Genomic DNA, 13758 nt, shown 5'->3' with positions numbered 1-13758 from the left:
AAAGAGAGAAACGGAGAGAGAGAGAAAAAGATGGAGAGAGAGAGATGGAGAGAGAGAGAGTGACGGAGAGAGAGAGAGAGAGAGAGAGAGAGAGACGGGGAGAGAGAGAGAGAGAGAGCACGCATGAGGATGGTGGGGGGGAGAGGGAGGAGAGGGAGGGAGAGGGAGAGGGAGAGGGAGAAGAAGAAGGGGAAGAGAGAGAGAGACAGAGAAAGGAGAGAAAGATAGAGAAAAAGAAAGAGAGAGAGAGAAAATATAAAGAGCATTAAGGGATTTTTAAAAAACTGATAATTACTCAAGAATTCTCATGGAGCAACAAAAGCATTCAGGATAGCTCTTCAAAATAGTCTAATGTTTAAAAAAATGCCAAGCAACTGAGGATTAAACAAGCAACACCCAAGGGAAGGGCAATGAGACAATCCTGGAAACACATCGAGTTTGTAAAATTTATTCCAACATGCTTTTTAAAAAATATGCCCAACTCCTTTACCAACTTTGAACAGTGGTAAAGACAATTAACAGTACAGATGTGTAGATGTACAATAGGGATCACAGACATCAAAAACTGACTTCCATGTCTTTTGTTTTTTTTCTTATATTTTTTCTTTTCTTTTTTTAAAATTTATTTCCTTTTATTTTACAATGATCTCTGTGCTTTTGTTACCTGCATTTATATATGGTTTTACCCCATACAAGTGTTGCAAGGTGCAGTACTAGAAATTGGTGTTTCAAAATAATTACAGGCAATTTTACCAATTACATAGTATACCTATATGTATTTACAGTTGTCTTTTTTGGAATGTATTGCCTTTTTTAAACAAAAGTAGTATATAAACTTTTCCTTTTAAACAGACAACATTATTACACAATCTCTGAAAAGGAGAACAATCAATATTCTTGAAAAGTATCAAATTTAACAAGACGGATTCCACGTTAACACTACAGGAATTAAAGTGAGATTAAGTGCCAAACTGCTGATATCATGCAAGTTGTACAATTCAAGATCTTCCTTTTTCTTTCACTAGAAAATCTTCAAGACCGCCAAATATTTTGGCAACAAATGTTTTTCATATAAAAAAAGAGACAGTGTCCCTTTTCACTGGCCCATTGCAGGCTTGGTTCTGAGGCTTATTTAAGTGAAAATACTGCTAATTTAATAATGCACCCATTTTGTTTGTTTTAAGAAAAGTAACAGTCAGTGATACGTTACATAAATTCATTCAGAAAATCAGTCACCTGGCCTTAAATTGTAACATTATGCTGCAATGATCAAAATTGCATCAAAGCCTGAATGAGACAGCATGGAAACTCCGTAACTCTGAAACAAGAACTCTGTCTCTTTGAATTCATCACACACAGTGGAATAAGGTTTCCCTGGCTGTAAACAGAGCATTTTTCCCAAGTAGAAACATGATGATTACAAAGGAATATTATATTTCAATGCCAAAAGCAATTATTTCAATAGAAAAGGGCAACATTTTTAAAATAAAAAGGGGCACTAAGTGGGGAAAGGAGTTATGAGATTTGATAATGGAACAAACGACGCAGGTAAACCTTCAGACCACTGTAGTAATGGGGAATTTCTAAGTTTGCATTAGCTAGCTAAATTTAAAATAATACTATGCATAAGCATTTGAGTGCAGCCAAAATGATGGAATGTCATAGAGCAAATATAAAACTTAAGAACTCTTTCACATCACCTATATTCCACTTGAAAGTGTCTGAAATGCTTTTAAGTGCATTTTATGTACATTACATTTATATCTAAAATTACATTCAATAGAACTGGCAAAGTATTGCAGACTGCGGACAAAATTGTTTCAATTGAGACAAGGTACTAAAAAAAGACACTGCTGAAAACACAGCCCACCAGTAACTGTCCTCAGCTTTTCTCTCCCCACCCCCACCCAAACAAGGCCACTACAAACATAAAAAATAAGTAAAAATAGGAGGTTCCCCAAAAGCATCTTTGGATTTGGGAACTGTGCATCCTTCACCTCATTACTTAAAAGTTCTGCATCTCAAAGTTGTTGCTGGATAAAGAAAAGAGATGACAGTCTATCTAGTTCACCTACTACCATCCTGCTGGTCACATATTAAATGACTAATTATGGCGATTAATCTCTCCTTATCGCTTAGTCTACAACAGACCCAGACATGATGCAAAAAAAAGCCCTCAGTGGTGGACAGCTTTGAGAACCGTAGGACTAACAGTTCCTCTCAAGCATTAAATAGCAGATTATTCACAGGGTACTGGCATGATTTGTAGTTCATGATCTTTTGGGTCAGTGTTTTATTACAAAGCTATATTCCAAAGGAAAATGGACCCCCATAGTCTTGGAATCTGTGATACTGACCCTGGTGCAACTTTGCTACATAAATGATTTTCCTTGTTGTCTTCAAATGTTTGAAATTCTGTTTTCTCTAGACTAATAGAAGGCGTTAAATGTGAAAGAATCCTTATCAGGATAGCCTAAGTGCTGAGAGTCAATCATTGCAAAAAGGTAAACAAAATCATGGTCAAAATTAAGCAAACTTTTTTGTAATCATTTCTGCGTAAGAAGCTATAAAAAGCGCACAGAAAGACCACCAAGATGCTGAGAAAATGTAGCCATTTATAAACAATTAAATACAGAATACAATAAATATGCTTCATAGAATTATTTCTGTACACAAGCAGTTTACATTTTATCAATATAAAAATAAGTCTTCAGTGCATCATCACACCAATGTTTTAATCCCTTTTGTTTCATGTGATTTGACTCAAAGTAATTCCAAATGAAAAAACAGACAGCTACTCTGAATCAATTACATTGCTTTTAAAAATATTCACAGCCTCAAATCATTTTCTCTTCACCGCTTCCCCCACCCCCCCAGCCCTTCCCTCCCATCCTATACATCTGTAGCCACAAAATAAAAGAGAAAGGCACAAGTAACTGTGTACATTTAAATAATACTGGACTTGGACAATTTTAAACAGGAATTTTCTGGTGATTTTGGTCATGTTTACTATATATATATATGTGTGAATGTTTTGTTCTAACAACATTCATGAGTATGAGGAAGGAAAATAGTGTTGACAAATACCCAATGCATCTTCTTCAAAGGTGAATCTGCATGGCTGTGGATGCTATGAACTTCCTGTCTTATTGTCCTTTTGCATATCAAGGTGCACAAAGCCTTCACCCTTATACTCTGGGTTGCTTCCACTTTGCGTTCTAACTGGGTAAGATTGTCCACTTGAAGCAGTCCTGCCAGCACCGGTTTGGAAAGAGTGGGAAGGACTCAAAGAGTCTGATGAACTACTACCACTTCCTTGTAAAGGATGCGTAGGTTCCGTGGTGGCTAAAGTGCGGGCTGACTCATGATAGGTGTCTGAACACCCAAACTGCTTCATGCTCAGATCCTTTGAAGATCCTTCTCCACTCGTCGAAGGCTTTGGAGAGTGCTCGTGGCTGGTGCTGGGGCTGTCCTGTCTGGCTGAGCCAGCATCTTGCCCCGAGTGGCTCAGAGCAGCGATAGTGCTGGGTTCAGAATAAATTGGTACCCTGTATTCCTCCTGTTTGTATGCTGTTGCTTTGTCTAACTCAACAGTCTCTGTCCTCTGTAAAGTAATACTTGGTTTACTACTTCTAGAAAGAGAAGGTACTGTCACAACAGGGGCTGTGGGAACAGAAAGCTGTGGTAAAGGCAAATGTTTTGAAATTGTTGCTTCAGCAGATTTGGGTCTTAGCAAAACCCCTTCTTCGAAATGTATTGTGGCCTCTGTCCTAGTTGCACTAAAGAGATCAGGTGCAGTTGGATTCACAGGAATGCCTGACTGTAGACAGACTATTGGAGAAGGCACCAAGCCTGGCCTTGTCTGAACCATCTGTATTCCACCGATTGGAATCATGGGGTAGGGTGTCCTGACCAACTGTTGAGAGTGCAGAGGAAGGTGACTGAAAACATAATCTTGTGCGGTCCCAGACAGCCCACTGTAACTTTGTCCTTCATGTGCAGTTTGTGTATTTCTTGAAGAAAGAAAATGCAAGGCATGGGATGGTGTACTTGGCTCTTCATGTATACTGTGGTAGCCCATTCTAGACATCTTCTGTACAGTAAAAAAGGAAGAGGAGATTAATTACATCTTTCTGATTACAAAGTTCTCTCTTATAATTTATTTATTATTGATCTCTACATTCCCTAAATTCTGAAATTTTGTGTGTCCCAATTTTATTCACTTCACCATTAACAGTTGTGTATCAGCTGCCTAGATCTTAAGTTCTGGAATTCCCTCCAGTTCTCTCTCTGCCTCTTGACTGTCATTAAAGGTGTTCCTTAAAATGCATCCCTTTGATCAAGCTTTTAATCACTGGTCCAATATCTCCTTCATCAGTTCTCTGTCAAATTTTTGTTTGATAATGTACCTGTGAAGTCACTTGGAATATTTCACGTTAATTGTCAGTTGTTGAATTTTGCTCAAAGTGAATATATTCACAGAACCCTAGATCAATGCAAAATATTATTAAACACACCTTTAAATTTATACTTCTTACACTTAAATTTTAAACCCTCACAGCTTCACCCTTTCAATTCGCTGTAAACTCATTGTTGTCTGCTTAGGACGCTCTCATTCTTTACAGATCCTACTTAAATTTCCTCCATTTGGTCACCCTCTCCTAACATCCTCATGTTGCCCATTTTCTCCTTGCACCTCTGAAGCACCTTTAGATTAAGGCATTGTATAAATGTAAATTGAGTTGTCATTACAAGTGATAAACTTGGTTTACTTATGGGCAAAACACAAATTGGGAGCCATAGATACAAGTCAGTCAGTAACAAATCCAAAATGGAATTTAGGAAAATCTGTTTTAGATTAGTTTAGACTCCCTACAGTGTGGAAACAAGTCCACACCGACCTTCCGAAGAGCAACCCACCCAGACCATTTCCCTCTGACTAATGCACCAACACTATGGGCAATTTAGCATGGACAATTCACCTGACCTGCACATCTTTGGACTGTGGGAGGAAACCAGAGCACCCGGAGGAAATCCATGCAGATACAGGGAGAATGTACAAACTCCACACAGTCAGTTGCCCAAGGTGGGAATTGAATCTGGGTCCCTGGCGGTGAGGCAGCAGTGCTAAACACTGTGCCACCGTGCTGTCCCCACAGACTGGTTCGGAATGCGGAAACGTTACCACGTAGGACTAGTTGAGGTGAATAGTATGAATCATCAGTTCTCACATTTTGAATCTGGACCCTTAATGTTGTCACAGAGGTAACATTTGGTATTGAATGCTCCTCCTCCAAACACCAGTGATGGATACAGTGGGTTACAGATCAGTCGCAGATATGGGCAGCGAAATAGCAAATGGAGCTCAATCAACTGTGAGGAGCTGCACTTTGGGAGATCAAATGTTAAGGAAAAGTATACAAGCAGGATTCTGAACAGCACTGATGTACAGAAGGATCTTGGGGTTCAAGTCCATAGCTTGCTGAGAGTGGCCATGCAAGTAAACAGGGTGGTAAAGAATACCTATGGCATGCTTGCCTTTACTGGTCGAGGAATTGAGTACAGAAGTCAGGATGTCATGTTGCAGCTTCTTAAGATTTTGGTTAGGCCACACTTAGAGTATTGTATTCAATTGCGTTACTGCATTACAGGGATGATGTGGAGGCTTTGGAGAGGGTGCAGAAGAGGTACACTAGGATGCTGTCTAGATTAGAGGGGATGAGTTATAAGGAGAGGATAGGAAAACTGGGTTGTTTTCTCTGGAGAAGCAGAGGCTGAAGGCAGACTTGATAGAAGTCTATAAAATTATGAGATGCATAGATAGGGTTGACAGTCAGTATTTTCTTTCCAGAGTTGAAGTGTCTAAAACTAGGAGGCATGCATTTAAAGTGAGAAGGTGCCAGTTCAAAGGAAATATGAGGAACAAGTTTTTTTTAACACAGAGCGGTAGGATACTGGAACATGCTGTCAGTGGAGATGGTAATAGGCAGATATGTTAGTGGTGTTTAAGGTTCTTTTAGACAAGTGCATGAATATATGCAAGGATATACAGGGAAAAGGGATTAGTTTAAATTGGCATCATATTCCATCCAACATCATGGGCCAGAGAGCCCATTCTGGTGCTGTACAGTTTTATATTCTATGTTCTACGTCCTAAGAGTGTGGAGAGGAAGTAATACTGTCCGGAGGTAGCGACAGGGTTAGCGCTGACATACTGGATCAATGCCACCCAACAGCGAGGCGTGGACAGCGAATTCAAAATGCTCTTCAACTTCAAAAGACACTTTTAGTGGTGAGTGCTGAGTGAGGTCAGGATGCCTGCACACTAAATTGGCACAGTTAGAAGCTGGCAAGTTTAATTTGGATGGAGATTAAGAATAAATGGAAGGTCATGCAGCTGAGCTGTGAAGGTGACTGATGGCTTCAGAGCTGGCTGAGTTCTGCCCCAGTCTGTCTATTGTACAGGTTCCCTTTTCCCTAGGCTAGCAACTCTGCTTCACAGACACTGGCAGACAGACCAAAGGGGTGAAGGAGAGAGAGGATGAGAGTGTATGTACTGGGAAGAGAGGCTGCTGAGTGAATAAGTGTTGGAGAATGGAATTGGGAAGACATGTTGGTGTGTCTGGAGGCAACAGCCCTTTGGAAAGGTGCATATGCACTGTATTTTCATTGCAAACAGTTTGTAATGCCAGCACTGTTAGAACACTTCTTTTGTTCCAATCAACCAAAGTCATTTTCATGACTCATGGATCAGATTGAGTGCTTCTAGATATAGAGTTAAGCTCTCTCTGAATTCTGCCAATAACGTACAGCCACCCAGCCTTTTCTGATGCACTTGTGGCAATTACATTGACGGTGGTCTGAGTTATATTACATCTAAGGCCAAGTTATGGAAATGTCCTGAAAATAGAGGGAGCAAGATGGAATAAGAAACAGGAGGCACAAAAAGTAAAAAAGTAAAAGTGAAACGTATGTATGCAAAAGCACACCTAAGGATTACATTACAGCAAGGAGCAGGAATAAATGGCAATTTGCTGAATTGCAGTGAAATGTGCCCCAGAATGATAGCTACCATTATCTGATTCCAACAAAACCAAGGGAAAGTAGAAAAATAATTTTAAAGAGAAAGAGACTTGTCTGCTTCCAGAAAATGAATGACCTGGGTTCTTGAGAAAACAGTCAGCAACACAGTATGGAATGGTCCGCAAGGAGGTAGCTGACAAAGGCATGATGGTGTCCTGGTTATGTTACTGGTCTATTAAACCAGAGGGTAAAAGCTTAAATCCCAAAGTTTGAGAACATCATGGAATCTTACAGCACAAAACAGGCCCTTCAGCCCATTGAGTATGAACCACCACCTACACTAGTCCCACCTTCCTGCACTAGGCCCATAACCTGAAATCGAAAAAAAATGACCATTAGTAAAAGTGACTAAAAACTGGTAGAATGTTATGAATGAAGACATCCTTTAGGGAAGGAACCTTATGGCCTTCAGTTTCATTACAACATGGCTGACTCTTAACTGCCTAAAGAAATGTCCAGCATGCCACAAGACAATAGTGCAAGAGAGCAACTGAAGTGGAGCAATACTTGCTGGCCTTGCTAAAGATGCCCATATTCCAAGAGTGATTAGTCAAAGGATCTTTCAGCAAGGGATTGTTATCTTTAAGAACAGTCCTTTATTGCACATCTGTAGTTGGCTTTGCTAAGGTGAATGCAGTTGATTGACTTACTCAGCTATTTCAGAGAAAGTGAGGAGTCAATTGTATGACTGTGGATCTGGTGTAATGTAGAGGACACAGCAGATAAGGATGACCAGTTTGCTTCCCTCAGCAGGAACACTGAATCAGATGGGTTCTTACAACAATCACACAAGTTTATGCTTACCATTACTGATACTAGCTTTTTCATTCAAGATTTAATTAACTAACTGAATTTAAATTCCCCAGTTGCAGTGGTGAGACTTAAACTCATGTTCCTGGATTTTTAGTCCAGACTTCAGGGTTACCCCATAATCACTTGCTGTTGAGTCTTGAGGGCAGAATTTTAAAACAGTTTGATTGTCTGGAAGGCAGAAGAGGAATGGCACAGCTGAACTATGTCTAGCACCAGTAATGGTCAAGCCATTCTTCACCATTGGGGGAAATATTATGGAGTACCTTTATTTTTCTTACCAATTTAGATTCGGATTGTTCCAGCTCTTTGCTAGATATCCTTGGAGGTAGACCCAACGAAGATGAGTCACTGTGCTTTGCAGGAAAAGAGGAGCATTGGGCACTCTGCCAACTTGATGTCAGGCATTTACTTGGCAATTCATCTTTTGCTGGAGACAAGTGTCTTACAGATGATTCTTGCTGCACAGGTGACAATTGTCTCCTTGGAGAAATCTCCCTTGCTGGAGAAAGATACCTTGAAGGCAGCATTTTCATACCCGGTGACAAAGTTCTCCCAGGTGACACATCTCTTTCTGGTGACAAATGTTTTCGAGGTGACGCTCTCCCAGATGACACTTCGATCCTCGGTGATAGACATCTCTTAGGTGACACCTCTCTGCCTGGGGAGAGACGTCTCCTTGGTGACATACCTCTCCCTGGTGATGGGCAGCTCCTGGATGATAATTCCCTGCCTGGTGAAAAGCGTCTCCGAGGTGACATTTCTTTTCTTGGGGAAAAGTGCTCTTGAACTGATGCCTCTCTCTCTGGTGATGTGTGTCTCCCAGATGGAATGTCCCCTCCTGGGTATAAAAGGCTATGAGGCGATGATTCCCTCTTCGGAGACCATGGCCTTCTAGGTGACGTATCTCTTGATGGTGGAATATCTGGACTTAGCACAGTCTGCCTTTTCATCAGAGGATCGCCTTGCTTCAGTAGAAAATGCTCAGCAGATGGCAATGGTGGTATTGAAATACTTTCTTCATGTTTTGCCTGTGAGACACCATGACACACAGGAACCATGCCTGGCTTGGAGGATTTCATTGGCTGAACTTGAGATGGTGACCCGGGGCAACCCGTCGATGAATACTGACTGGTTAAACTAGATCCCTGCTTCAAAGTGGTCTCTAACGATGGGATGGTTGTTTCCTCTCTGTATGAAGTTGACACAGTCCCAGCTGTTTGTGGACTGGTGCTTGCAATCTCCGAAGACCTCACAAACTGTTCCTCTTCCTCCTCCTCTTCATCATCATCGTCGTTGTCATCATCATCATCTGACTCCTCAACATCTGAAAACTGATGCTCTTCTCCTGGTTCTGTGCCTTCGATTTCTTCTGCTTTCTTCAACTTTTCTTCACTGGTTCCTAAATCAGAGATATGGGCAACAAAGTAACATTAAAAAATGAACATTGCATTTTGTTGTCTTTTACAGGGACAAATTCATGCACTCACCCTCTCATTAAAATAACAAACAGAAGTACTCAAACCACCCAGAAATCTTTCATTTTAGAGAGAGAGCCAAATCCAAGGTGACTTATCTTGCAACAATTTTTTCAGAAGTATGCATCCCAATACTCAGAGGTGGTCCCTGAGGACTATGTCTATATTCACAAAGGATTTCTTCCCTTTGCTATTGACAGAAGTCTGAAAAACACCACTCTATGTAAATAATTAGGACACAGCTGACATAGTTAAAATGAAAACATTCTAAACGTTTCAGAAATCTGGCACCAAACTTAGTCCCGTTCTCTATCTGTTCTACCAAATGAGTCCTCTGTGCCTCTAAAATGGCTGTTTTGTTTCAATATGGTATCCTGAACCATGGCCTGAGATTCATTGCTGCCAAGTGAGGACTGGCAGGGATTTTACAAAGCCCATCTTCTGACTGAAAGTACTTCCTGCCTCGGAGGGGCCTCCCCCACATGGGATCTCAAAGGCAGAGAGAATGCTTCACAACTCATGACGGCAGGGTTCCAACCCCAAGCTGTTTCTGGAAGATTCCTTCCAAATGCAGCTAACAGTAGACAGAAGCTTCTCAGTCCAGTGGAGGTTGAGTTCAAGGTGAGTTGAGGAGGAACTTGAGAGAAATACGTGTCCACTCAGTGATCGCAGGGGTTCTTGCTCCTTGGAGAGATCACCAGAGGCAGGTCAATAATTGATAGGCCAGGTAGCCAAACTGGATGTCTACAGGCCCATTTGAGCTGACTGATCCAATTACTGGGGATGTCCCCACTGTGGGGAAATTGAGCAGAAGTGTGGAGATGGCTGCATATGGCTGATCGTGGGAGAGGGGGCCCAAAAAGCCTCTTGTTTCAACCCCCCCCCCCCCCCCACCTCCCAGCAGTCATCCTTACCCAGGTGTTGCAGCCAACCTCCTGAAAGATTCTCCCCATCTTAGTGGCCCTGCAGCGGTGCTCCCCCCAACTTCTTAATTGCATTTTAACCTTTTCAGAGGCACCTTCAAAGCTGGGCCTGTAACCTCAAGAAACCACTTGTTCTCCTCCCCAAACAAACTGGACCTGGAGGTGTTCTCTGAATTGGCTGTCTCTGGGAAAGTTTCAAGTGGACGCTCTGACAGGAGAGATGATCTGGAACTGATCCCGAGTCACACTTACATTCTAAACAGCAGAAGATTCCGGCCATTGCTTCAATTCACTTAGTCTTCTTTTCCTCACACTGGCTTCACTATTTGTTCAGTCCAGCAGTTACAGCAGACACTGATAGATAGCGGAACAGCTCAGGAAGAGCCACATACATTCCAAAGCAGTGATGTTTGTCCAAAAGCAACAAGCCTTTTTATTCAGTCAGGATCATGAATCAGTGTCCTTTGAAGCCCTCTTTTCAGCTGTCAAACGCACAATAGGAAACTCGCAGACAGTCTCAGACGATCCCTGTGTTCACAATTGTCTATTTATAACTTTCAATATCACAGCACATCCCCTGAATCTTTACACTGGTGCTGCAGATATTTTTATTCAAGATGCTTGAAGCTATTCAGGACAAGGCAGCCCACTGGATCAGCACCCCTTCCACCATCTTCAAAGCTCCCTCCCCCATCACAGTGGCAGCAGCGTGCCATCTGAGAGGTGTCCCGCAGTAATTCAGCAAGGCTCACTTGACAGGACTCTTCCCCACCAAACCCATGACCATCTATCATCCCGGAAAACAAGGGAATACCACCTCCTGCAAGTTTCCCTCCAAGCCATGTCCCATCCTGACTTGGAACTATAATCTTGGATTGGATCAAAATCCTGGAACTCTCTTCCTAACAGCACTCAGACTACAGATTCAAGTAAACAGCTCACCACCACCTTCAACAGCATGATTAGAGGATGGGCAATAAATACTGTCCTAGTCAGTGGCATCCACATTTAATTAATTCATTGAACAAAATTACATAGAATCAACAATACTGGAGAAGAATGCTTAATCTAACAGGTTTATGCACTATCTGAGAACCCTCCCACCTTGTTAAGGATTCCTTTCATTCCTTTTTGATTCAAGCATTTAGCTAACATCTTCTGAAAGGAACCTATGCTTCTTGCCTCAAACACTACTTCTGGTAGTGAGTTCCATATTCTAACTATATTCTGAAACAAAAACATGTTTCTCCTGAATTCTGTGGGTTTATTATTAATTAACTTATTCTTTATTGCCACAAATATTATGGTTGTGAATACCATTTGAGGAATATAGAATAATACTTGCTGTATTATTGTGAAACAAACATAGAAGCCGGAATGGCACATTCAGGCACTGGACTCCATTCACTCACTCACCACCTTTGCTGCAGTTTTAGCTAAACCTTTCACTCATAAAAATCTGCTGATCTCATTCTTGAAGATATCAATTTTTCTACAGATGGGAATTCCAGACTCAATTTGCTCTTTGTGCAAAGGTTCATCTTACTCCTGAATGGTCTAGTTCTTGTTTTAGGATCACGCCTTCTAGTTGTGGAACTCTCCACCAGAGGAAGTGGTTCATTTTGTGTCTTCCCCACTGAATCCTTTTAATAGTTCAAACACGTCAGTAAGCTCCCACTTCTACATGAAACACAAGCCAAGATTATGCAACTGGTTCTCATAATTCTTGCGAATCTGCTCCATAACATATCCAAGGCCAACATAGTCCCTTTGGATTGGTGTATTCCAGACCAGGTCTGAGTAATGTTCTATGTGACTGGAGAATAACCTTCCCCTCTATATTCCAACCCCTTTTAGATAAAGGCAAACATTCATTTAGCTTCTTTGATCACTTTTCTCCCCCATGCATAATAGCTCGAATTCTTTAACTCCTCCACAGTTCCCAGACTTCTTACCATGAAGAAGATATTTCTGTTTCATGTTCTTAGATCAAAGCGAGTGACCCTGCATGGTCAATTCCCTTTACGTACCATTTTAACAAAATCTGAACTAACTGTACTATGTTAGCCTACGAGGGAACCTTACCCGATCTCTGGCATTGCCAGAGGAAAACAACTGCAACCATAATAAAGAAATTCACTTCAGAAACTCCTCCAAACTTTCACACTAGTTCTCAGAGTGACATAGATTTAACTGCCTGCTGGCACCCAACATTCACTTAATGATCTTTTGAACTCCTCCTTCACCCACACAATTCCTCCCCCCACCACTCCCCATGATGGATAAGGCTGCCTTCCCAGGAACAGCAGTGCACTCTGGCTCGAAGTCTTGTGTCTCAACACAATCAAGTTCAGAAGCAAAAAGCAACTTTTGTTTCTGCCATCTGGAAATGCAATCTGGCTTACAGTTCACTGTAAGTGACATGGGACTGGTGTTTCCCATTGAACTGGTTCCCATGTGGACTGAATTTCAGAAACCAATCTATTGTCACGTTGGAATTTTAATCCACAAAAATGACGAGACATTCGGTAGACTGTCTCCTCACACTGTCGTTTTGCTCATGTTTCTCAGCTCTGCGATCACTGTTGTATTGGAGATCAAGTAGCTGCCTTGGAATGTCTAAATTCCTTTACCCAGGGAGCGGTTAGAATGTGGAACTGTCTATCACATGGAATCCTGAGATGAATAATATATGGCCATCTAAGGGGAACTGAAACAAGTACATGCAGCACAAGGAGTTGAAGACTACACTAATAGAATTAGATGAAGCTTGGTGGAGAAAGTTCCTGTGAGGCATTAATGTTGGCATGAACAATATGGAGAAAATGACAAGTTTCTGTGCTGCAATTCTCTGATATCATTGCAAACACTGGCCAGTCCATAAGTGATCAAAAATGACTGACTGCTGCACAAACCACTGGAAAGTCTGCCTCCATCACGTTGGCTAACAAAACACTTTATTTATTCTTGTCCCTTCTGTAACAGCAGCAGCTATTGAGAAAAACTCCTTGACATTTTCAATATACATGCCTCAGGTTTAGACAAACCACTCTTGATTCCCACAGGCGACCACTGCAATCAGTCCAGGTATCAGCAATCAATTCTTTCTATCCTTATCTACAGAGATGAAAACAATTAAAAGCAAAATGCTAAACTTATGTAAACAGCACTGCTGTTAATGGACCCGGTACACTCCAAGAAGCTAGGGTCTTTTGTGATTAAATCAATGCAGTTTAACCTTACCTTGCATTTGCTATCTTTGCCATCTACTCCAACACTAAAATCCTCCAAGAAATGCGTTCCTTAGATTTTGGCCAGCTGTTTGTCCTGACTTTAACCTAGCTGCTTCGCTTTTCTCCTTTTAGACCTAACTTTGGATCCACCTATTTAGATTTGGATTTTATTTAGATTTTATTGCCACACATGCTATCTTTTGTCACCTGTACTCATATTTGCTAATATGT

General features: G+C 41.3%; 1 protein-coding gene across 1 annotated transcript in view; it reads right to left on the bottom strand.

Moving 5' to 3' along the window:
• Positions 1 to 2917: 2917 nt before the first annotated feature.
• The window catches only part of LOC132829804 (transcription factor HIVEP3), a 70259-nt gene continuing 59418 nt past the window's right edge, over positions 2918 to 13758 (bottom strand). The window contains exons 5-6 of the mRNA XM_060847168.1: positions 8175 to 9295; positions 2918 to 4093 (exon numbers count right to left, since the gene is read on the bottom strand). Coding sequence (XP_060703151.1) covers positions 3131 to 4093; positions 8175 to 9295 — 2084 coding nt within the window. The 3' untranslated portion in view covers positions 2918 to 3130. The remainder of the gene's footprint in view (positions 4094 to 8174; positions 9296 to 13758) is intronic.

The sequence above is a fragment of the Hemiscyllium ocellatum genome, chromosome 30 (assembly GCF_020745735.1).
Source record: "Hemiscyllium ocellatum isolate sHemOce1 chromosome 30, sHemOce1.pat.X.cur, whole genome shotgun sequence".
Classification (NCBI taxonomy): Eukaryota; Metazoa; Chordata; class Chondrichthyes; order Orectolobiformes; family Hemiscylliidae; genus Hemiscyllium; species Hemiscyllium ocellatum.
This window is presented reverse-complemented; position numbering and strand designations above follow the sequence as displayed.